Source organism: Amblyomma mixtum, chromosome 8, assembly GCF_055824585.1.
Source record: "Amblyomma mixtum isolate Tamu chromosome 8, ASM5582458v1, whole genome shotgun sequence".
NCBI lineage: Eukaryota > Metazoa > Arthropoda > Arachnida > Ixodida > Ixodidae > Amblyomma > Amblyomma mixtum.
Genome location: NC_143019.1, coordinates 36190757 through 36212863, shown reverse-complemented (window position 1 = coordinate 36212863; position 22107 = coordinate 36190757). Strand labels below are relative to the sequence as shown.

At 46.9% G+C, this 22107-nt stretch overlaps 1 protein-coding gene across 6 annotated transcripts in view; it reads left to right on the top strand.

Annotated features, from left to right (window-relative positions):
• Positions 1-6193: 6193 nt before the first annotated feature.
• The window catches only part of LOC149332084 (membrane metallo-endopeptidase-like 1), a 39025-nt gene continuing 23111 nt past the window's right edge, over positions 6194-22107 (top strand). For 4 of the 6 annotated variants that reach the window (XR_016285131.1, XM_089557035.1, XM_089557037.1 and 1 more), the window contains exons 1-7: positions 6194-6617; positions 12923-12994; positions 13180-13215; positions 15556-15695; positions 16488-16652; positions 19597-19776; positions 21711-21870. Coding sequence is in view for 5 of the 6 variants with exons in the window: in XM_089557035.1 (XP_089413161.1) it covers positions 12949-12994; positions 13180-13215; positions 15556-15695; positions 16488-16652; positions 19597-19776; positions 21711-21870 (727 nt within the window). In the remaining variant the exon portion in view is untranslated. Of the gene's footprint in view, positions 6618-7395; positions 7617-10502; positions 10800-12922; positions 12995-13179; positions 13216-15555; positions 15696-16487; positions 16653-19596; positions 19777-21710; positions 21871-22107 lie in introns of those variants that run through there. The other 2 variants (XM_089557034.1, XM_089557036.1) reach the window with 2 other exon arrangements.

The following is a 22107-nucleotide window of genomic DNA, read 5'->3' as shown; positions in this document are numbered from 1 at the left end:
ATCGACTCAACCGCACTCCTCCGGTGGCATACAGTGCCTTTGGTTTTTGAGGCGCACGTGGTGTGGTAGTTGGTCTTGTTCCCAGGTTTGAGCTACACATGAGGGCGAATCTTATCTTACCTAGAGAGCCGAAGACGCTATTGAGAAGTTTTATACGTACACACGCTACTGTTCGTTTTGAATGTGGGCACAGATGACCAAGTTTACAATCTGTCTGCTCGCCTCACCACGAGTGTATTGCAAGCACAGAGCACAGGATGAGCCATGAAGATTGCAGCCTCGCTCTCTCGGCGGCCGCATTCGCCAACATCTCGCAGGCTCTCGAACAGGCGTAATCCGTTCGTAGCCACAAAGTAGTAAGCGAAGAAAATTACGCGTTTGTTACTGACATCGGACTCAAGCTGTCAATTTCACCATACATATGGCTTCCCACTGCTCACATTATGCATAATAGGCAAAGACGTAGAGCAGCCGGTTAATACTGACAACAGCGAAAAGCGGGCTGATAAGCCTTTCCAGTGATTTTAGCTTTAGGTGCGGCACAGAAATGTGATACTTTTCATTGGACACACAACTTTCACGTCGCTTCATACGCGTGAATTCGTACATATGAGTCCAAAGAAATATAATCGAGAGCCATGTCTGTTATAATGGAAAGAAAGAAAAATGCTCTTTCTTCTCAGCACACATGTGGAGTAGCAGAACACGGAGTTTGCCTGCTACGCTTGCCGGCTGCATACAAAGCGGTTAAAATTAGGCTACACTGATTTCATGATATCAGAGAGTTAGTGGCACGTGAAATGTACAGGCGCGGCCAGAATAATACGGAGCACAGGAAGGGTCGCGGAGCAGCGGAAACGTGCTTATGCGCGCTGCCTAGCAGAGGCGACAGGAACTATCTTAATGTGGACGCGGCGAGATGGCGCCGGTAGCACGCACCCACTTTCTCCGCAGGCCTATCAACATCACAGCACATAGCATGCAATCCATTGCTCTATGAGCGACTGATACTCTGCTGACAGCGCCATGCGCTTCGTGGCCCCGTTTCTCGCATCGAGGAGCGGCGCGCGCTGTAAACGTGCGCAAGACGGCCGTTATGGCATTGCGTGTTATCTCGGCCCTTCAGACCGCGCGGCCACCGCTTTGCAGTCAATGCGCGACACCGAGGCTGCAGTGAGCACGCCTGGATGAAGGCAGCACCTGGCGGTTTTGCACGAACCAGCTCAGCATCTTTCGAACAGTGATAACGGCAGGGTTGCAGCAAAGAGGGGGTTCGGCGGCAGGCACTCTCGCTGCGCGTGGATAGCCAGGGGTGTCTTTGTTGTGCTGATAGATGGCGCTTAGATGCAGTTTCTGCTAGCTTGGCCGCCTTTCGCGTGCTCCGTATTATTCTGGCCGCACCTGTACCTCTGTACATAAGTTACGCAGCTAGGTGGACAAAAAATGAGACGACAACTATCACCGTCGGGCGCCTTAATTAACTAAAATATATTAACGAAGCTTTCAGTCGTTGCGGCTCGCGCAAATGTTTATACCAGAAGCATAGAAGCAATGGCAGTTCTAGACTAGTCCATTTAGTAGAGTTCTTCTAGAGCACGCGTGTTCTTATATACCCGCCCTCACTGCCTCACTGTTAACAGTGATTTCGCGTATATCGCACGCAGGGCGGTGGTAGTCGAGGCGGAACTCCTCCCTGCTGTGACGCAGCTGTTGCCTCGCGGTATTCCTAGTTAAAAGTTAAAAGGAAACACATACAATCTTCACCGGTCGCTCTGCGCCGTTTGAAGGCGAAACACCACGTAAAATCGGCAGGAGCTTTGCGTGTATCGCCATCACCATGAATGTGAAATTGCAAAGATCGAATTGATAGTCTGGTCGCGAATGTCTCAAAACACACATGTACCAAGAGAATTCTACTAAACGAAATTGTGAAGGACTATGCCTGCCATTTAGTTTGTAATCTAAGCATGCTCGATTACTGCAGTCAGTAAAAGTTAACAATTTTAATTATGTGCCTCAATGTGACAACTGTCACCTCGCTTTGGATCTCCATTGTCGCATAACTTCTGTGCAGAGGTGGTTTTCACGCACTTCTCATCGTCTAGTCTTACAAATCTGCAAACCTTAGTTTTAACAGCCCTGTATGTTGACTTCCGTATCAATCCATCGCTGGTTAGCGTTGTGACGCATGTAGTCTCCTCACACCTTGTGGACTTTTACGCTGACAGAAGTCATCACTGAGTAGGAACAGGCTCAGGCGCAGCCAATTTTAAGATTTAGGATGTGTCTTTATCCTCGTTATGTACGCTTCCAGCAGTGTACGCCCAAGTCGATTGCGTTGGCGTACTCTTCTCATTGCGTCTCTTCCCTCGCGTGTGTTAAGTACTGCTTCAGACTCCCTTTTAGACTACCAGGTCCCATCATTTGACGGATATATTCTCCGTTTGCAGGCAGAACCAAGGTCACGCGCGAGGACCATAGACGACACGACGGATTCTGAAGGGTTCGCCGACTACGTCGGCCTGTTGTTGGCGCACGCCGCCTTCCAGAAGCTGCGTGCCAAAGAGCGAGAAGAGATGCTTCCAGGCATTGATCTCACTGCCGAACACCTATTCTACGTGGCGCACTGCGCCAAGTGGTGCGCCCACTCTTCAGAAGGCCTTTACAGAGACCCTTGGGAACGGTACTGGCCGAGCCGTTCTCGTTGCATCGTTCCCTTGCAGCACATGCCGGAGTTTGCAACCGCATATCAATGCAAACCAGGTGACCTTATGAAACTCGACGATACGTGTCACTTCTGGTAATCTGTCCGCAGAAATAAAAAGGTTATTTTGCCGTATCGTTACCTTCATCAAGAGCAGTGGTGCTTCTTCACACACGTCAGCAAACGGAAAAACGCTGGTTGTTTTCGTCAACCCTTGCTGCGATGTCTCAATTATAACTCTTCCACCATGAAGGAGAGTGCAGTCAGGGTAATTACGCTGCTATACTCCCGCTGACAACTCCGTTGAACTCCACCTTTGGAGTTAACAGACGTGCTTTCTTCGGAGAGAGTAGACTCGTGTTTGTGCTACGAAAAGTGCAAGATGTACTTGAAAGGCGACTATACTTCCAAGACATTATAATCGTCACTTCCAGCGGACGTTAACCATTAGTGATATCGGACAAAAAGCCAACACGGTGTGCAGAAGGGAAGCAGCTTGTGAACCGCATGTGAGTAGAGCAGACTCGTTGCAAACAAAGCACAGTGTAAAACACAGCAATACGTTGAAACAGATACCAATTGGTGCACTTGGTACGTACTATCAGCGTCAATTGAAACGCGAACAAGCCAATTGAAACGCGAACAGCACAACTCGCAGATATTATACTAGGGAGGCAAAATACATGAGCAGTTGATTTTCCTATCGAAGCCGAAAAGACCGCTCTTCTGAAATGTTAATAGCCCACGCCTGTATTTCACCTCCAGCCTGTAATATGCTTGATTTTTTGTGCTCGCGTTGCAGGTGTTTTGTTCGCATTTCATTTGACGCTGACAGTACATACATACAGTACGGGTTGGTATGTTTTTGAACTCCTTTGCATTTAGAAGGGTCTGTGCAAGCAAAGATGGCGTCCCTGACACGTAACGCATACAGCGCGCCATGGTGCAAGTCTTCTGACGTCATTCCAAACTGCCCACAGTGGCGGGCAGTAGCCTGCCCACTAGGCTGTCAGGAGATGGCAGTTAAATTGATGATCGATCACGAGGCGTTGCTCTAGGAGAGCAACCTGGGCCTCACAAGCCTCACCTGAGGCTGTGTTTGAAACAGCCAACTGCCTGGGGCAGTGGCGCATCGCTAAACCAAAGCACCACTGTGCATGGAATGGAATGAGCCCTCCCAGAGATCTGTGGTTGTAAAATACAAAATGACCTGTTCTGCAGATATCGGCATTAACCGCAAAACTAAATTAAGCAACAAAACAAAATGCTTACGCATTTTAACGATCCCCAAGGATTCCCTTGCAATTTTATTAATAGTGAAAGTTACTGCCCATCCTGTCCAGGTCTGCGTCTTAGTCCACGTTCATTTGCGCAGTTTTTAAGCGCGAATGTTTAACAACTGAGCGCCCATTCTCGAATGCAACAGTGCTAACAACCGAAGCGTTTGCCACGACTGTTTATAACATTGAACAGAGTTATGGAGAATTATAGAGTTAGTTTACTAGAAGGGGAAAAAGCGTAAGGATAATTAAAATGTACACACAGATGCACGATATTTGCGTAGGTGTGTTCGTAGCGAGGCCGGTAGGAGAACAGAAGACAGGAGGGAAGGATTTAGGGGCAGGTCTGCTTTCATGCTACGGGCTCTTGTGGACGCAATTAAGAGCAGCCCTGCCAGGAAATCCATGAGTACCAGTTCAGATTCTGAACAGTACCGTACTTGTAGTGGGATAGATACACCTGTGACACTAAACATTCACCACGGAAGGATTTAGCAGCAGATATACAGGGTGTTTACCATAAGACTACACACTTTCTGTAACTAGACTTTCTGTGTTAGAAGGGCGTTTTTTTTTCGGTACAGCATTGCCAGCTCTGTAATATATCGGAGTACGGCATAGATGTGTTAGCAGCAGGCTGGTTAATTAATATTAAATAGTTAACTTCTTAACAGTTACTGCTGAGCTCCTTAATTATTGACAGGCGTACAACTCACCTTAAGTATTAACCATATCAGTTTTGAGAATTCCGCAACTGCAATTGCCCTCTACGCTGTGGCCGAACTAATTACAAGTAAAACGCGCAAAAATACATGCACGTTCTAGAAACTTGCAGGCAAAGCAACTTCTCCAGTGCTCGTAACTCAGCGAAGTAGCCCAAATTTGTTTTGCCGCAGCGCCTGGCGTGACAGCATTTTGTAATTCTAGAAACTGATATGGATATTACTTACGCTGGGCTATACGCTTGACAGTGATTAATGAGCCTAACATTAATAGTTCAAAAGTTAACTATTCAATATTAGTTAACCAACCTGCTTGTTAGGTCGTCTTGGTGGTATTCGGATGTACTACACCACTGGCAATACTATGCCGAAAAAAGGCGCTTTTTTACCTGAGAAATCCTGTTTTTAAAAATTGTTCAAAGTCTTAGGTGAAACACCGTGTATATGACTTCTTTGTTTTACATGCGCTCAAACTTTGGGTATTATATGTCCCTAGTTAACATCCGGGTTTTAATTTGTGCGTCAAAAGTACTTTACATGCACGTACCGTTTTTACGCAGTTTGTGCCAGCGATTCTTCTGCTACTGCTTCTATGATGTGATTTCAGGCCCTCCTGCACGTTTGGGCTTTTTGCGTTGCACACCACTTTCATTTCCTCTGTCGCGCAGGATACTTGGATATCGGTGCTGCTTCCATTCCTGCAGCTCGCCACTTGGTGGGTCTTGCACACTAAACACGAGTAAGCGTATGTGGGAGTTAAAGAAATTGGCAGTTGCTTAGCTCGGCTATTCCAGGGTAACCGTAGCGAAAGCTAAGGCGAGCGCAACGACGAGGCAAGCAGTGTGACGTCATACCAAACGGCGGCGGCGGCACCGCGGCGAGGCGCGCGGTGTGACGTCATGCCAGGTGGCACGGCGTCACTTGCTCCTCGCGCATGCGCAGTATGGTCGTGCAAGGGCACGCGAAACGGCGAGACTGTGGGCAGTGTAGCTCACGCAACAATACATGGCTACGCGCAGATGTTGCTTTCGCAATCCTCCAGGTTTAACCAGAGCTAAACCATAGCCATTTTTCTTAAATATACCGCAGCCCAGCATGCCTTCTATTAAACCGCTGCACGCTGCCGCGCTGTGCGTTGCAGAGCGTCGTCCTCACCAACTTCCATCTTCTCCGTCACGCTGCACTGCTCGCTCACTGTCATCTTCTACGCAGCACAAATCCGTGCTTTCGCACTGATTCGAATGTAGTTAACATTCTATGTGGATTTTTTCTTCACGCGAATTTCCTGCATTCCTTTTTCTTTTAAACGCGCTGTCTCGAGACAATTTGGCCAACGGGCGGTCGGTAGCAAAGAAGAAGAACGCGCGCGGAGCCGTTTCAGCCAGTCCAGCCTTCTCGTGCATCGGAGACAACTAGGGATCGCCCTCGAGTTGAATACAGCCCAAACTAGCAAGGAAGTTCTTTACCATTGTGGTCCTTCTTGTAGAGGGCGCTGGTTCAGCTCTATAAATAGAGACGCTGGCGTCAATAAAGGGTCTTTGGCTTCCGGTCTTGAGAGCGTTCACTGCTGCGGCTCCGTCCGCTAGCATGGGTCCAGGCTAGGCCTAGTAGCCGGCCCAACTCTGCAACCCTGCCATCTCGGCAATCTCTACACGGTGTCAGAAGTGTTTGGATTCTGATTTTTCTTTTTTTTTAATCTTTAGGCCATCTCAAGACCATCTCAAGACCAAGACCATCTGCAGCGCCATTGACGCGTCGTCTTCGACTGAGACGCAACCTCGATTCGCGGGTTTGTCTGGCCTAGCGGCGCCACCAGCGTTCGACTTCGATGGCCCGGCCTCCTGGTCATCGTGGGTGGAGCAATTTGAAGATTTTGCTGTCGCCACGGGTGCGTCTTCAGCAACGGACGAAGTAAGGATTCGCACACTTCTTTATTGCATGGGTGTTCAAGCGCGCCGCATCCTCTCTTCTCTTGGGCTCACCGAGCTGGAAAGCGCGTCGTATGCAGAAGTTAAACAACGTTTCACGGCTCACTTCATACATCCTGTGAACGAAGTTCATGAAAGCTTTCGCTTCCATAAGCGTGTACAACAACCATCCGAGAGCGTGGACGCGTTCTATTCCACCCTGCGTTCGATGGTAAAGAAATGCAATTACGGCTCTTCCAGCGTCGAAAACAGACTGGTTCGTGACCGCTTCGTTGTTGGCCTGTTCGACACTAAGCTATCGGAACAGCTTTGCCGAACGCCGGATTTGACTCTCGAGAAGGCGCTTTTACATGCACGCTTGTATGAGGACGCGCAGAAAGAAAGCAAGGAACGAGCGCACAACGGTACTTTGCCTGTGCATGTGGACGCCACCGCGCGTCGCAAATCCATAACGAGAGACGCTCGTCGAAACGCTTCGGAAAAACCCTGCAACTTCTGCGGACGCGAAGCTCATACACGTGATAATTGCCCTGCGCGGAACGCTGCATGCAGATTCTGCAAAAAGAAGGGTCATTTTGAGAGCGTCTGCGTCTCCATAAGCGTGTCATCCGCAAGACACTCGCACTCCATTTCTGTGCATCCTATCAAGAAGGAGAAGATGGAGAACGCTAAGTTCGTGTGTGTGAAGGTCAACGGACTTCCTCTTGAATTTAAAGTGGACTCTGGTGGAGAAGTGACTGTGGCTCCCGCCACTTTTCCAGGCATTCCGTCGCGGCTGGACGCGCCGGAAGGTCGCCTCACCGGGCCAGACAACCGGCAGTTGAGGGTTGCTGGTCAATTTTTAGCTACCCTCGAATGGAAAGGTCGCACTTCGCAGCAGAGAGTCTACGTCCTGCCATCGCAGTCGACGCCACTTCTGGGTTATCCAGCCATCACAGCTCTTGGAGTCGTTCATTTCGTTGATGCGCTGGCACGTTCGCAAGTAAGTCAGGCTCCTCCTTCTCATTCTCCTGGTCAGTTGCCGACGCAGGATATTTTTGAAGGCTTAGGGACTTTTGGTGCGGAGTACACTATCCGACTAAAACCGAACGCTGTACCTTTTGCTCTGAGCGTCCCACGTAGGATTCCCCTGCCCCTCCATAACGTGGTTAAAGATGAACTTGACTCACTTGAAAGACAGGGAGTTATTAGGCGTATTGACAAGCCAACGGCATGGTGTGCAGGCTTGGTGGTAGTTCCAAAAGTTTCAGGTGGATACCGCCTCTGTGTGGATCTGACCAAACTTAACAAGGAAGTTCTCAGGGAAAGGCACGTTTTACCTACGGTTGAATGGGTGTTAGGACAACTAGGTGATGCCAAAGTTTTCTCAAAGCTGGACGCTACTGCCGGATTTCATCAAATCCGTCTTTCGGAAGATTGTCAGGAATTCACTACATTCATCACGCCTTTTGGTCGTTACTGCTACTGTCGTCTACCGTTTGGAATAACATCTGCTCCGGAATTCTTTCAAAGGGAAATGGCTAGAATCTTGGAAGGCAAATCTAATGTTGTTAATATGATTGATGACATTCTGGTTTTTTGGGAAAGATAAAGAGGAACACGACCAGAAGTTATCTGAAGTTCTGGATCGTCTAAGCAAAGCAGGTGTAAAGCTTAACAAAAACAAATGTTGTTTTGGCCAACGGCAAATAGAATTCCTAGGCGTAGTTGTAAGTGAAAATGGCATTTCTCCCAGTTCTGACAAGCTTGAAGCTATCCGTTCTTTACCAACTCCGACAGATGTTCATAGTGTTCGCCGGTTTCTTGGTATGGTGAATCACATTGGTAGCTTCCTTCCAAACCTGTCACAGGCTACAGCACCGATTAGAGAACTTCTAAATAGGCATAGCGACTCATACTGGGGTCCTATGCAAGAGTTAGCTTTCAACAAGGTCAAGTCAATGCTCACGTCTTCACTCTGTGTAGCTAAGTATCATCCAAGCTACAACACCACTCTGTCATGTGATGCCAGCTCTTTTGGCATTGGCACAGTTCTTTTGCAAGAACAGCCCACTGGTGAGATACGTCCTGTAGCATTTGCGTCTCGTGCTCTGTCAGAGGCAGAAAAACGCTACAGCCAGACCGAAAAAGAGGCTCTAGCAGTGACATGGGCAATTTACCGGTTTGACCAGTTCATTCGTGGTATCTCCTTTATTGTGGAAACGGATCATCAACCTCTAGTAACTCTTCTAGGGAAATCAGATCTTGACATGATGCCACCTAGGATTCAGAGGTTCCGTATCAAACTGATGCGATATCAGTTCCGAGTTGTTTATGTGCCTGGCAAGCAGCTTGCTACTGCAGACATGCTGTCCCGCACTCCAGTAGCTTCACCTCCCCAACAAGTGGATATGGTCGAAAAATTCTTAAAGCTGCATATTTCAGCAATCACTGAGACTCGTCTAATCAGTCCTGATGATGTTCGCAGCCATCAACAGCAGGATGGGGAATGTACCCTTTTAACTCAATACTGTACTCAGGGTTGGCCGCGTAAGGAAAGGCTTCCACAATATATGAAAAAGTATTGGGAGTATAGAGGTGATTTGTCCCTCATAGATAATATTCTCTTTAAGGACCATAGACTTGTCATCCCTGCTTCTCTCCAAAAGGTGACATTAGAACTTCTCCACGAAGGTCACCAGGGTATCAATAGAACTCGCCAACGGGCACAAGAAGCTGTTTGGTGGTTTGGCATGTCTCAACAGATCCGTGACAAGGTACTCATGTGCCGACAATGTGCTTCAACACGAATCCCTCGTCAGGAGCCACTTATGGTTACAAAAACTCCTTTGATGCCATGGGAGGAGGTTGGCATAGATTTGTTCAAGCACAGAGGTCATGATTATCTGTTGGTAGTCGACTATTACTCGAGATATCCAGATGTCATTCACCTGAAAAATACAACTTCTGTTGATGTTATAAATGCCATCAAAAGCATCTTTGCTCGATTCGGCATACCCAAGCTAGTAAGAAGTGACAATGGACCTCAGTTCTCTTCAAAGCTCTTTTCCTCCTTTGCGGGTCAGTATGGTTTCGAACATAGAACGTCAAACCCTAATTACCCGCAATCGAACGGTGAAGTTGAGCGAATGGTTCGCACCATCAAAGACATCTTCACCAAGTCTTCAGATCCATTTCTGGGATTGTTGGCCTATCGTAATACTCCGGGTGGCACTTTACAGCCCAGCGCAGCTATTGTTAGGTAGAAGATTGAGAACAAGGTTGCCAATGGCTAAACGCCAGTTGAGACTCAAATGGCCGTCATCTACGACTTTCCACTCCAGGGATCGGCAGGCTCGCCAGCTTCAGAAGAAGCATTACGACAAAAGGCATGCAGCCAGTCGTCAGAGAGATCTCGAAGCTGGGGATCGTGTTTGGGTCCGAGATGTAAAAACTCCTGCGGTGGTACTTAGTCCAGCAGCCCGACCGCGCTGCTATGTGGTGGAGACTCCGACTAAGGTTCTAGTCCGCAACAGGATTCATTTGATGCCTTTTGTCAATGACATTTCTGTTCCGCAGTCGACAGAGCTTGTATGGAATGAGAACGGGCACTCGACCTTGCCTACTCAAACTCAAGCAGCATCAGAGGAGTCCTCGGGCGCAAGCACTGAACCTCAGGGTTCAAGCATGCTGTCGTCTCCGACAAATGCACTTGACAGCAGCCCTGTTTCTACACCACCTCGAGGGTTGCACGGTCCCTCACCTCATCGTGAGATGCTTCAGTCTTCGCCAGAAGAAGTCCTGGACGCTCTCCCCTCTTCGTCACCACCTGGGCGCACTACAAGATCCGGCCGACGTGTGAGGACACCGAGCAGACTGAACCTGTGAACCTGTGTGACTGAACCTCGCAGACTGTGTGTGACAGTGAGCTGTGTCGTGTGCGTGATGGGGGTCAATGTGTCGGGAAGGGGAGATGTAGAGGGCGCTGGTTCAGCTCTATAAATAGAGACGCTGGCGTCAATAAAGGGTCTTTGGCTTCCGGTCTTGAGAGCGTTCACTGCTGCGGCTCCGTCCGCTAGCATGGGTCCAGGCTAGGCCTAGTAGCCGGCCCAGCTCTGCAACCCTGCCATCTCGGCAATCTCTACACTTCTTTCTCCGCAACCTCTTCATCTCGGCTGTTGCCCAGGTGAGCAGAACGCCGAAATCTTGTCTTACGTGCTACTGGGACACCCTGTTCGTTCGCAATCGAATAACACGACGTCACTGTTAAGCATCGTCTCAGCAGACGTGCGATCTCTGGTTCCTCTAATTGCTGATTGCGATCTCTGATTCCTGGTTCCGAACAGGAACCAGCAATCATTTGCGGTGACGCTCTGACTCTAGTAGGAAGACCCTGGGATCAAAGACAGTCTTCTAGAAACTTCGGGAGTAGTGTCTTCATCTCTACAAAGATTCCAGCAGCACGGAAATTGTGAATTCAATGCAGGATTCGGTATAAATCAGAAACACTCCGGGGATGATCGGAGAGACAGATATTAGCTCCTTAGAAGAGTTAACTGTTCGGCTAGTTGGTGATCATACACACTGAAAGATTTTTGCGCAAAGACAACACACACAAGAAAGAAGAAACCACCACCGTGGTGCCTTCTTTATTGTGTGTAATCTTGGCGGAAAAAAATTTTTTTAGTAGACAGTAGCTCCGACACGATTGTAGTTTTCTTAATCTGAATGCAAGACGGTTCGATATTTTCCAACCCGTAGATCCCCAGAAAGCGATCCACGCCAGTTCGGCAATGGCTCTGGTTCTTGTAGTATTTTTCTTCTTCCCTGTAATCTCTGTCCCGTGATGCATGCGCTGTTGGCTCGCGGATTATGAAGAAGAAGTCGCTGATTACTGCAGACGTTCCACCTGCCCCAGCCGTTTCTTTCCTAGCTGGCAGTCGTCTTACACTGGTCTCACGTTTGCATTCAGTGCACCGACTAGGCCAATTAGCCTATGTTCTCCGACTCGAAGGCGCTGATCGCTTCAGTTTTAACCGCTCCGCACAGCCTACCCGTGTTCGCTTCAGCCGAGGTAAGCAGAATTTCAGTGTTTTTGCACACGGAGCGCTTATATAGGGTGGAAAGATGACTGAATTACTGGCATTTACATCAATCAGTTCCGTGTGGCGCGACCTACGGAGGCTATCTGCGCGGATAAACGGCTGCCAGAACTGTGATGAGTGGAATCGTATACCACACAAAAAGAAGGTTGCTTCCGTGCTTACCAAAGTTTTTTTGTTTGTTTTGTTGCCGGCATGGCTAAATACAAAGCTCGACTGGCTATTTTACTAACCGAGTGCCCTACTTTCAGTCGCCGAACTTCAATGCTTGATATAATAGAGCAAACGACCTCGCACTTGACCTCGATAGTTAACGACTAGCGTCAAGCCTGTCAGGTTTTCTGTATTAGCACGACTTCAGCAACTATAATTTTCAACACGTCACCTGGTTTATTAATTAACCAACAATTTCTGCAGTTTTGGAAGGCAGTGGTGAGTCAGCTTGTAGTTGAAGCGGCCACTCAGCTCGTAGTCGGCCTGCCATGCGGACTCGGCTAATCGCTTGATATTAGAAAAAAAGAATGTGTGGCCACAGGTGCCTAAGAAGGAGAGGCACATAGGTATTATAAGAAAGACTACAGAACCCAGTTCTATGTATGTACCCTACAGCTAGGGTCTGGGAAGCAAGGAGTATTCTGAAATTGTTGACAAAGTGCAGCAGGTTAAGCTGCCGCCTACGCCAAATGGCAGCGTTTTATTTCTGGCTCATTCATTGTCTTTGAGAGCCACGTGAGATGTCTTGTCCATTTTACTCACCCAACATATAAGAGAGTAGTTTTGCCGCCCCTTTCCTAAGTTTTGATGAAGGGCTGTGTCTCGACTCACACGTACCACGGCTAAATCACGCGAAAAATGTTAGTAAAATTGAGGAATGTCTTATCAGTGGAGAATCTATTCACATGACGAAGGAAGAAAGTTGGCAATCCTTCATTGTCTTTGATTACGAGGTGGGGACTTCATTCGGCGCTGCGGAACTTATGAAGTTGTTCCCACAATATTCGACATTTGCAACCTCAACGGGTGCCACTCTTAATGTCAACATGACTGTGGCGACTCCTTGGGCCTGATATTGCTCCGTAATTGTAATATCTGTGTCAGTGTGTCAAGTGCTGTGGCGCAATGATACCTTGTCTTCTGGGCAGAAAGCCGAGCTGTAAAAAGACAGAACTAAGCTTGACAATCATTCGGAGTTTCCTTTTGGTTCCAGATCCTGCGTCCCATTTTATCTCCACCATGTCAGTCATTGTTGAAGCCTCGCCGTATATACAATCGCCGGCAGGTAAGTGCAAAGCGACTACACTCAGTCTATGCCTTTACAATCGACTAAAATTGTGCACCCGGCGCCAAACACGATCCGAGTGTTTTGCGTGCTCTTCTATTAAGTGCTCCATAGCAAAGCAAATGCTACCTCAGCCTATAAGGGGCTATCATAGCATTCACTTTTGTTCTGTCTCTTGTTTTCAGATTATGAATATGTTATGGCTGGTAACTATCGCTCCGGTAAGTACTGGTGCGCCATCCTGTTGGAAACAGCCTAGTAAATGCGCTTGTGTCAGCGCTAACACGAATACTTGACGTCTTGCGTAGCGGTGTCAGTGAATGCTGAAAATTATCTAACAATCGCACATGTGTTTGTAAAATGCGCTTGAAATGTACCGCGAAAGCATTACTTTCTTTGGGCTGGGTTTGAACGCACATTGTTCTTGCACATTGTATCCATGGCCCGGTACTTCGTTATACGGGACAGAGCTCTGCAGCGCTTTCTTATATGCATACCCCACAATTCTGAGCAAAAGCATGTTCGAGCGGGAAGCCGTTTATGAACGCAATTTTTCATATAACGTAAGGTTTCACTTTTACAATCAATATATCCGCGGATCACACGACGGCTGCCTAGCATTTTTTTTTATTTTTCCGCAAACGTCAAAAGCGTTCCCCATTGGTTTTCTATGCCAATCTTCACTGCTCGATGCGATCGATGGAAACTGTTCAAAAAGAAAGGTTTTGTTACATATCAGGAGAATGGACCATTACCTTCAATATTTCCATAACAGTATTTCACAATTTCTCAATTTTCAAATTTTTTTCCGCGAATGTTACACATGGCGATTCGTCGTGTGTCGAACTATTCGTATCTAAGCCAAGGTCTCTCTCACATTTCAGCCGAGAAAACAGAGTAAGTCCTGCCTCATCATTGGCACTGCATCACGCGCAATACAGAGCCCACTAGGGAGCTCAATCACTTCGCAACAAGCGCAGACACTCCGTATCGTCGCGGTTGAGATGTTGTAGCCGGAGCACTACAAGCCTCCGACGTTTTATGGCATACCAAGGAAAACGCCTTGCAGCCCTAAGAGGTTAAACGTACGCTTCAACGTCGTGATTCTAAGAACTCCAAACGCCCGCTTTCTTCGTAGCACCATCGCTGTGACCGGTAGCGATTTATTCACCGCGGCTTTCGATAAGGGAGTTGTATTTATCTGGACTCTTTTTAGAGTGCTGATATCAAACCGACAAACCAAATAGTGATGCGTCAAGTTTAAAATCTCCATTTTAATTTCAAGAAAGAAAAAGGTACTGAAGTTATTTTTCAAGAATAACAACTTAAATTGGTCATTCTCAATATACCTAAATTTTGTGTCGAAAATTTTACGCTGAAGGTATCAATAAAAAAGTTGCGAAAATTTCTATCCTTCATCAGCAAACAGCGCACTTCAAAAAACACGATAGCAAGCTAAGGCGACAGACTGTAATTTAGCCCTTGAATCTTTGTTTGAGCACGTGGTCGTTGGTCAAAGCTCCGCACTACTTAAATAGAACCGCCTGTGTAGAAGCAGAAAAGCTGAATATCTACGTTTGACTAGCCAGGAAGCCGTAACCTTGATGCGCATATCCAAAAGTTCGTGGCGCAATTTTAAAACAACATAGTGCAGTGAATGCGCTATGCGGCTTTTACATGTCGTTTCCTCAGCAGCATGCAGAACATTGTCTTGACACACTTGCACACCATTTCTAGAGGCCCGTGTACTGTGAGATGCCAGTGCACGTTAAAGAACTCCAGGTGGTCGAAGTTTCCGGAGCCCTTCACTACGGCGTCTCTCATAGCCTGAGTCGCTTTGGGATGTTAAACCCCCATAAACCAACCAACTTGTGCTTTATACAACCAGAGCTGGTGGAATTTTAGCAATGCCACAAACCACAAAAGTACTTAAAAATTATTGTGGCTGGCGGACACCCTGGTTTTCTTTGTTTTCCGGAGTTCTGGTACCGAGATACCATTAGCTACAATGATGCCGCCATAGTCGCCCACTTGGGAATTCAGCACTGAGGCTGCACCTAGTGTTATAAAGGAAGTAGTCTGCTTTAAAAGTTCTCTTGTTACTTCAGCAAAACATTAACGAGAAGACCAAATTGTAGCGACAAAAATTATTTTACTTTTTAACCTGTTCAATTGTGTGAAACTTTAGTGACAGGGCACAGGAGTAGCGCAGCTTTCTGCTAGCACAGGACTGCTTCGTTTTCCAAATGATGCTTCCGTTGTATCTGATTTCAGAGCACATAACAGGCGTAAATAAAACTTCTGATAACGTGCGCATAGCTATAGATGCCCAACCGCTGATTAGAAGATCCAGGAACTATTGTCAGGAGTATTATACAGTCTGAAGTGCAACGACTGAGCTGCACTATGCTCAGATCTTAAGACTCAGGTCAGCAAGTGCACGCCTGCGGGCCTTGGGTACGACCACATTCGAAAAGAGCAGTGCTTTCAGTGGCGATTTCTGGCCAGTCGGTCGGCGCAGCTTTCTGGCCATACCAGCGTAATTGTTTTCCTTCGTTCAGTCCATCTTCTTACGCAACCCCACACAACCCGTGCTGGGAAATCGACCTCAAGGCTGTTTTCACCGGCGTGGTCTTCACTCTTCTATTCCTGGGAATCACCGCTCTGGCCGCGTTCACGTACTCGGGAGCGATGGGTGGAGGTAAGAGATATACTACGGACGGTAGAGAAAGCGATGAAGAAAGCGTCACGAGCAAGCCGCCTCCTCCATCGTATGAAGAACTCTGATTGATATGAGGTGGAGGATGTTTAACCATAACCTCTACCTTTAGATAAGGAAAACAAACAGCGCACACATTCGGAAGGTCGTTACTGAGCGGTTGTTCGCGTTGCTTTTCTCTTCGTGCTGGAGAGAGTCACGAGGGTATACATTCTATAGCAGAGGTGGTTCTATAGCAGAGAGCAAAGAGAGAATTCTACAGCAGAGAGAGAATTACACACATGAAAGGTGTTTTTCGCTGCCACTTAAACTAACCCCCCTTTTTCTTACATTGTTTTGCTGAACAGTTATGTACATTTAAAGCAAGGTGATGCCTCATGTCTCATAAGAAACTTGGAACGAGGTTACGAAAAAATTGGCAGTGGCTTAGCTCGGCTCTGTCAGGATATACGTAGCGAAAGCGAGCGCTACGACGAGGCAAGCGGTGTGAGTCATACCAAACAGCGGCGGCGGCTCCGCGGCGAGGCGCGCGGTGTGACGTCAAGCCAGATGGCGCGGCGAGCGTGAGGCGTCCGCCTGCTCGGAGCACCGCCACAGCGAAATCGCAAGTTCGTGGCCAATATAACTTTCGCTAGTAAAAGGCGAAGGTGCTTAAACTCTATCGCCTGTAACAGACACTGTACCCAAGCTGCGAGGAAAGGAATCAAGGGGTGAAAATGGGGGAGAGAGGAAGCACTTGACCCTTCAGCAGGCTAGCGATGGATGTGGGTGCAGACGCCAGCCGGAGCGACGACGCTGACGACATCGAGCTTGATGGAGGCCCTGACGATGGGAGATACGGAGGTGCTCGTGGGTCCGACGGATGGCTGGTCCTCGATAGGCGAGCGGCTCATAGGCGACGAACCACCGTTCCAGCGCATAGCCCGGAGGATCCAGAGGGTGAGAGAATACGTTGCTTTGTTCCGTTGCCTCTGCAATATGCGGCGCTATTTATGTTTGCGATTCCACTCGCACAAATATCGATAGGGTATTAAGGAAAGAACGCCTATGGTCGGCATATTGCTGCAGCTCAGTTTGCATGCCTCACGAAATGTATGCTGGTATGTTTCAAAACCGCGTCGAGAAGATGCAAACTTGAGCTCTCCTTAGTGCGGCGAGTTTCAAGGAGGGTAGCTTATGATTTCACTCTGTAGTGTGTAAAGAAGTGTTTAGTGCACTGTGATAACAGACGTGGCGACTTATCAAAAAAGGAGTGAAAAATTGTAAGTAGCGAAGTGCCTGAGTTACTTAAAACAACCACTTTTTGAATTTTGCGCTGCGTGAAACAATAATTCTCAATCGAAACAATGCGTCCGTGAACTGCACCCAATAACAGACGTACAGCAACTAACGTGAAATGTACGGTGCTCGGTGGTGTACCAGCGGTTCTACCTGTGTGCACTCCGTATCCACGCTTTTAAATAATGCACAGGGGCGTCAAAATCAATTTCTTGAACAGCATTGACCGTAATAGTTTTTAGAAATTTCAAAATCTTGTAGGGCTTAGTTATTTACAAATCCTGAAATCTTATACAGCTTTTACTAACAGCTAGCTATAAACGTTTATTTGCAACAAGGTGCCTAACTGTAAAAGGCAAAAAGCTATGTGTTTTGATTTAATAGGAAGCCTACTAGTTAACATTGTTTTCTGTTTCTTGATTTCCTACGTCAGTTGCATCACTCAGCGATCAAAATCTTCTTTTCACCTCAAAAAGTTTGTGTTGAAAGTCGCCTCGCTGCAACGCCCTCTATATGACCTTGCGGCGCGGCGTCCACGTTTGTGGACGGTTTGTGGATGCTTTTTTTGAAAAGTTTTTTGAAACGCGTAGCGTTGCTTTTGCCAAGTCAGGGAGGCACACTACATTTTAAAGCCCTGTTGGACATAGTCGTAAAGCTATTTCCTTCTTGGCAGTAAGAATCGCTTTTCCAAACCAACAGATCGACACAGACGTCGTCAAGTTCCACAGTGGCCCTGTGAAGTTCTGTCCGTTACTGTCGCAACTTTCTTCTCTCACTCGGGGCAGTGTTTTGGTAAAGGACGCTGCAGCTGATTTTTCGTTGTAGAAAAAGTTCCACACGGTGGTGGAAATAAGTAACTGGGCATAAATGTGTGTTTATTTTAAACTAACGCCTCTATTTCGTCATCGTAGTAGTGTGCAGCGCGATTTCCTTGTCACTTCATTTTTATTTTTTCAAATAATCCTTCCATTTGGCGGGGCACAGGTGGTTGTCAAACAGCAGCTTCCGTACATGCATTCATTTAGGCGGAGCCGGATAAAACGGTGACCGTCTACAATAATGCCACGAAACGACTGATTAAAGGATTCATCATCATCATCATCATAATTTATTTTACCCTTAAAGTGCTCGGTTGAGGCATTGCATAAGGGGGAGGCGGGGACAAAGCAAATACAATTAAGGATAATACGTCAATACAACAAAACATAATGCAATGCAATAAAATTAAAAATGATACATCACAATACAACGTTGGTCAATAATGAATAGCGAAAGGCTGAATTAGGCGGTAACAACAACAAGAAAAAGAATAACTGTAACTGGGTGAAATTTGAGACAAATGGGCAGTATCTCTTATTCAGTACAGCGAATAATTAATGTCTGTCGAAATTTAGTAGCGTCGCGCTCGTTAACAATGTAAATACAATTTTCACTACACATCACGGTATTCGATATGCGCAAATGTTAATATATGCATTTTTGTTCCTTCATTTTGCACTTGATAAACACTCTTTATGTATATTTCGTTCCGTGCCCTATACGTTACCCCAACGTATCTGTATGCGTCATATATATGTTTTTTCGCTATTATAACTTGTAGCAGTTGATGATGACGTCGAATTCTTATTGCACAAGTCCATCTCTGACCGACTAGCACCATGACACAAAGTGTTTTCGTCTACTGAACGTGAAGGTCAAAGCTCTGTTTCCCAAGCGATTCACATGAAAATGCCGACCACCTGGCCAAGGAAAAGCTTGTACTCGTTCTTTCATCGGTGGGTGCCCTACGGCGCCGGAGATCAAACATGGCACTTCCCTTATGATCCGAGCAGTTGTTGTATATGTGGATTGTCATTATGCGGCGTTGCTTACAGCGAGCTTTTGACCCTTTGAATTGGCCACCACTTTTCCCTCTCCCTTCTTGCCTATAAATAAGCCTTGCTCTTGGCCATAAACGTTCTTTACTTTCCCACACTTGATTCGTTTGGGTGAATCAGCTGAGCACATCTGGCCTGTAGCTACTAAAAGTATTCTAGAATCAACGCTGCTGCTGCTCCGCCTGGCGGGAAAAGGCATTTTCATGACAGTAATGTCTCTCGTAGCCTTAGTCGCTTTGGGACGTTAAACCCCATAAACCAAGCCAAACCAGTAATCCCCTCCTGTTCACCTGCCTTGAGGCACTACCGTGTTGCCGAAACAATGAACAACAAATAAATAAGCAAAATAAAGTTGTGCTGACAGCCATCGTTGTAGTGGGGCCGGAAATACAGTGCTTACAACAGCATCCTTGAAATGTGTGTGGATTCTGACCCTAGAGAAAATTATTTATTTCAGGACAAAAGTACAATCCCCTTCTGCTGGATGTGGATTGTTAAGGGACATCAGAGGGTCTAACGTTAACAAAGAAATTGCTGCTTCGCGCAGAACCCTTCGCTATTTTCAAGCACAAATAACTGCTTTTTAAGCATGCGAGAAATGATGCTGCTGCATATTCTCTGTTTATACACTTCGGCCGCTAGTATCTCGCTAATGCCATTCCCTATATGAGCATATCCTGATCGCAATCGAGCCAGTGAGAGCAAATTTCGTGCTTTTATACGCGCAGGTGCCCTCGTTGAGGCGTTTCTTAGACCGGTTGGGCCTCGACCTTTCGAACATGCGTTACGATCCGAACTTCGATATCCTGGCGCGGATCGGTAGCCTCTCGTTTGAATTCGGCGTACCAGCCTTCGCAAAGTTCAGCCTGTACGAGAGCCCCCCGGATATCCCTGGTTATATTTTAAAGGTACGTAAACTTCTACTCCGTCACGAGAGCAAAGAATGATTTACATTGTCTTAATAATTTACATAAAACTACTCTTGAGGTACAGTCTTTGTCAAAAGTGTACAGCCCAAGGAGTCTGCTTCTGAGGCCTGCAGAGCGGCTCCTCTTGCACACTCGGGGACTCTAACCTCACGACTGCGGAGTGAACTTACGTCCTCATTCCTCCAAAACTTAGGACTGTCAAATGTGCTTAAGAGCCCCGCTACACGGCTTGGAAACAAACGCCTCGGACTGTTTCTTTTTCACAAAGACTGCACACGCTATTCCAGTGAAGAACAATGATTCCGTGGGAGCCAGTGTTGGGTACATTGTAAATAAATATTACTGATGAACACGATGTCATAAAGGCTCCTTGCGTTTTCACGATGCCAGTGACAAATAACTATAAAAGGCGTTACCGCCTCGTTTGTGTATACACGCGTTACAGCGAGTACACCAACGGATCCTGATTCACCAAACTTCATAATACTACTTTAACTTTTAAAAAAAAAGTATGAAGTTAGAGCCCACCTTTCAGTGTTTTGTTTTTTCAGGCATTCACTGCAGACTATTCCGTTAGCCGCATGACTACGTCGACCACCTAAGTTGTGGTTCCTAAGTCATTTAAATGGACACTAAGATTGGGCGTCTTTAAACGCAGACCGTTGAAACTCACAGGTTCCTCTGTAATTGCCTACGTGCTTGAACGGGGACCGCCTTCTAGATTATGGGGGTGACTTTTCGCCGGAAGGCTAAACAATAACTGTCCTTTAAATATTAAGATTATTTGAGAAGGCTGTAACTTTACCGAAGAAACTTGCCCAACTTTGCTCACGCATTTCGTGCGCGGAAAAGAAGAGTGGCTGCAGGAAGAAGCACTCAAAGAAGTATGTCGAGTGCTGTTCCGGTGTCGTTTACGAGATACCTTTGACCTGCGGTAGGGCTTACATAGGCCAGACTGGGCGGTGTGTCAATGACCGGGCGGGGGAACATTTGCGGGCATTAAGGGGTGTAGGTACACATTTATCAGACCATTGTGCGAACTGCAGAGCGTGCGAGCAGCGGCTGAAGGAGGTAAAGATACTTGGCAGGAGCGGTGATAAGACGGCACGTGAATTATTAGAAGCATTTCACATCAGGAAGAGGGGGCATGACTGTGTGAGTGACACATCAGTTAATCTTTTGCAGGCAGAATACAGATACCTTGAGCACGCATTGTGATATGACGATCTGTTTCTTTACTGCGCATGTCTCGTTTTATGTATATATTTTCGCTCTCTTACCTGCGAATGAATCAGATGAAGTTAGCGCCTGTCCTGTGTGTATCCTCCTCTTGTGTGCGTTTTTTCGTGTGCGCTTAAATTTCATTTCATTTATAAGCTGTAACTTTACTTTCTGTGCTCGCCTCACGCCTACGCTTAAGTGGTAATGTGTTTTAAAATTCACGAGGTGTTGAAAGTCACAAAAAGGCACCTTTGAAAGTGCTCCGAGAAGCATAAAAGGACCAGAGGAAACAATGATGCTTTATTGCTGCCTCGAGCCATTTTGTACTCGACAAGCCACTTAACCGCAGCAAGGCTACGGGCCATTCATGTTTTCTTCTGCAGCCACTCGGTCGTTCGAATGTTTTTCTTGCCTCATGGATGACGTCATCGCGCTATTTTTGAATGCTCAAAGCCATGTGCCATGTTGTGGGAGGTAAGGGAATTAGCATTCCTGGTATTAGGTACGTTAGGTTACAAGCAATACTTATCTTTAGCCCTCATTCTGGGCGTCATCGTGGCTGCCAGACTGCAGTGCACAATTCAGTGGCCACCGCAAGATCTAAATAGTTTTATTCTAAACAGTCATTATTACCCTAATGGATACTGCATAGAGAAAGTACAAATTGCGCCTGTCTTGCTTGGCTTCCGCAGGTCGAGATCAACGAAGAAGACGAAGATTGGCTGAAAGCCAATCACCAAGGGTTCAGCTCTGCTGAGCTGAAGGCACAATACATTGACTACCTTCGCGTTTACTACCCCAGCCTTGTCGTGACGCGAATCCCCGAAAACATCATCGGCTCCGAGCGCGCCAGTATGTCCTCTCCTACGACGCAGTTACAGAACTACAATTTTCATTTTGTCAGTTTGGTTCATATGCAGGGTGATGAAAAAGCCATTGGGCTCTCTTAATAGAATGTCGGAACGGGCTGCTAACCGCTTAACATTTATAAGAAGGGCAGTAGGTCAACCTGCAAAGGAAACAAGCATGAGCACTGCGCCCTTTTTTGGGAAAACCCAGTTTAAAACATTCGAACTGCAGAGGTAGTTC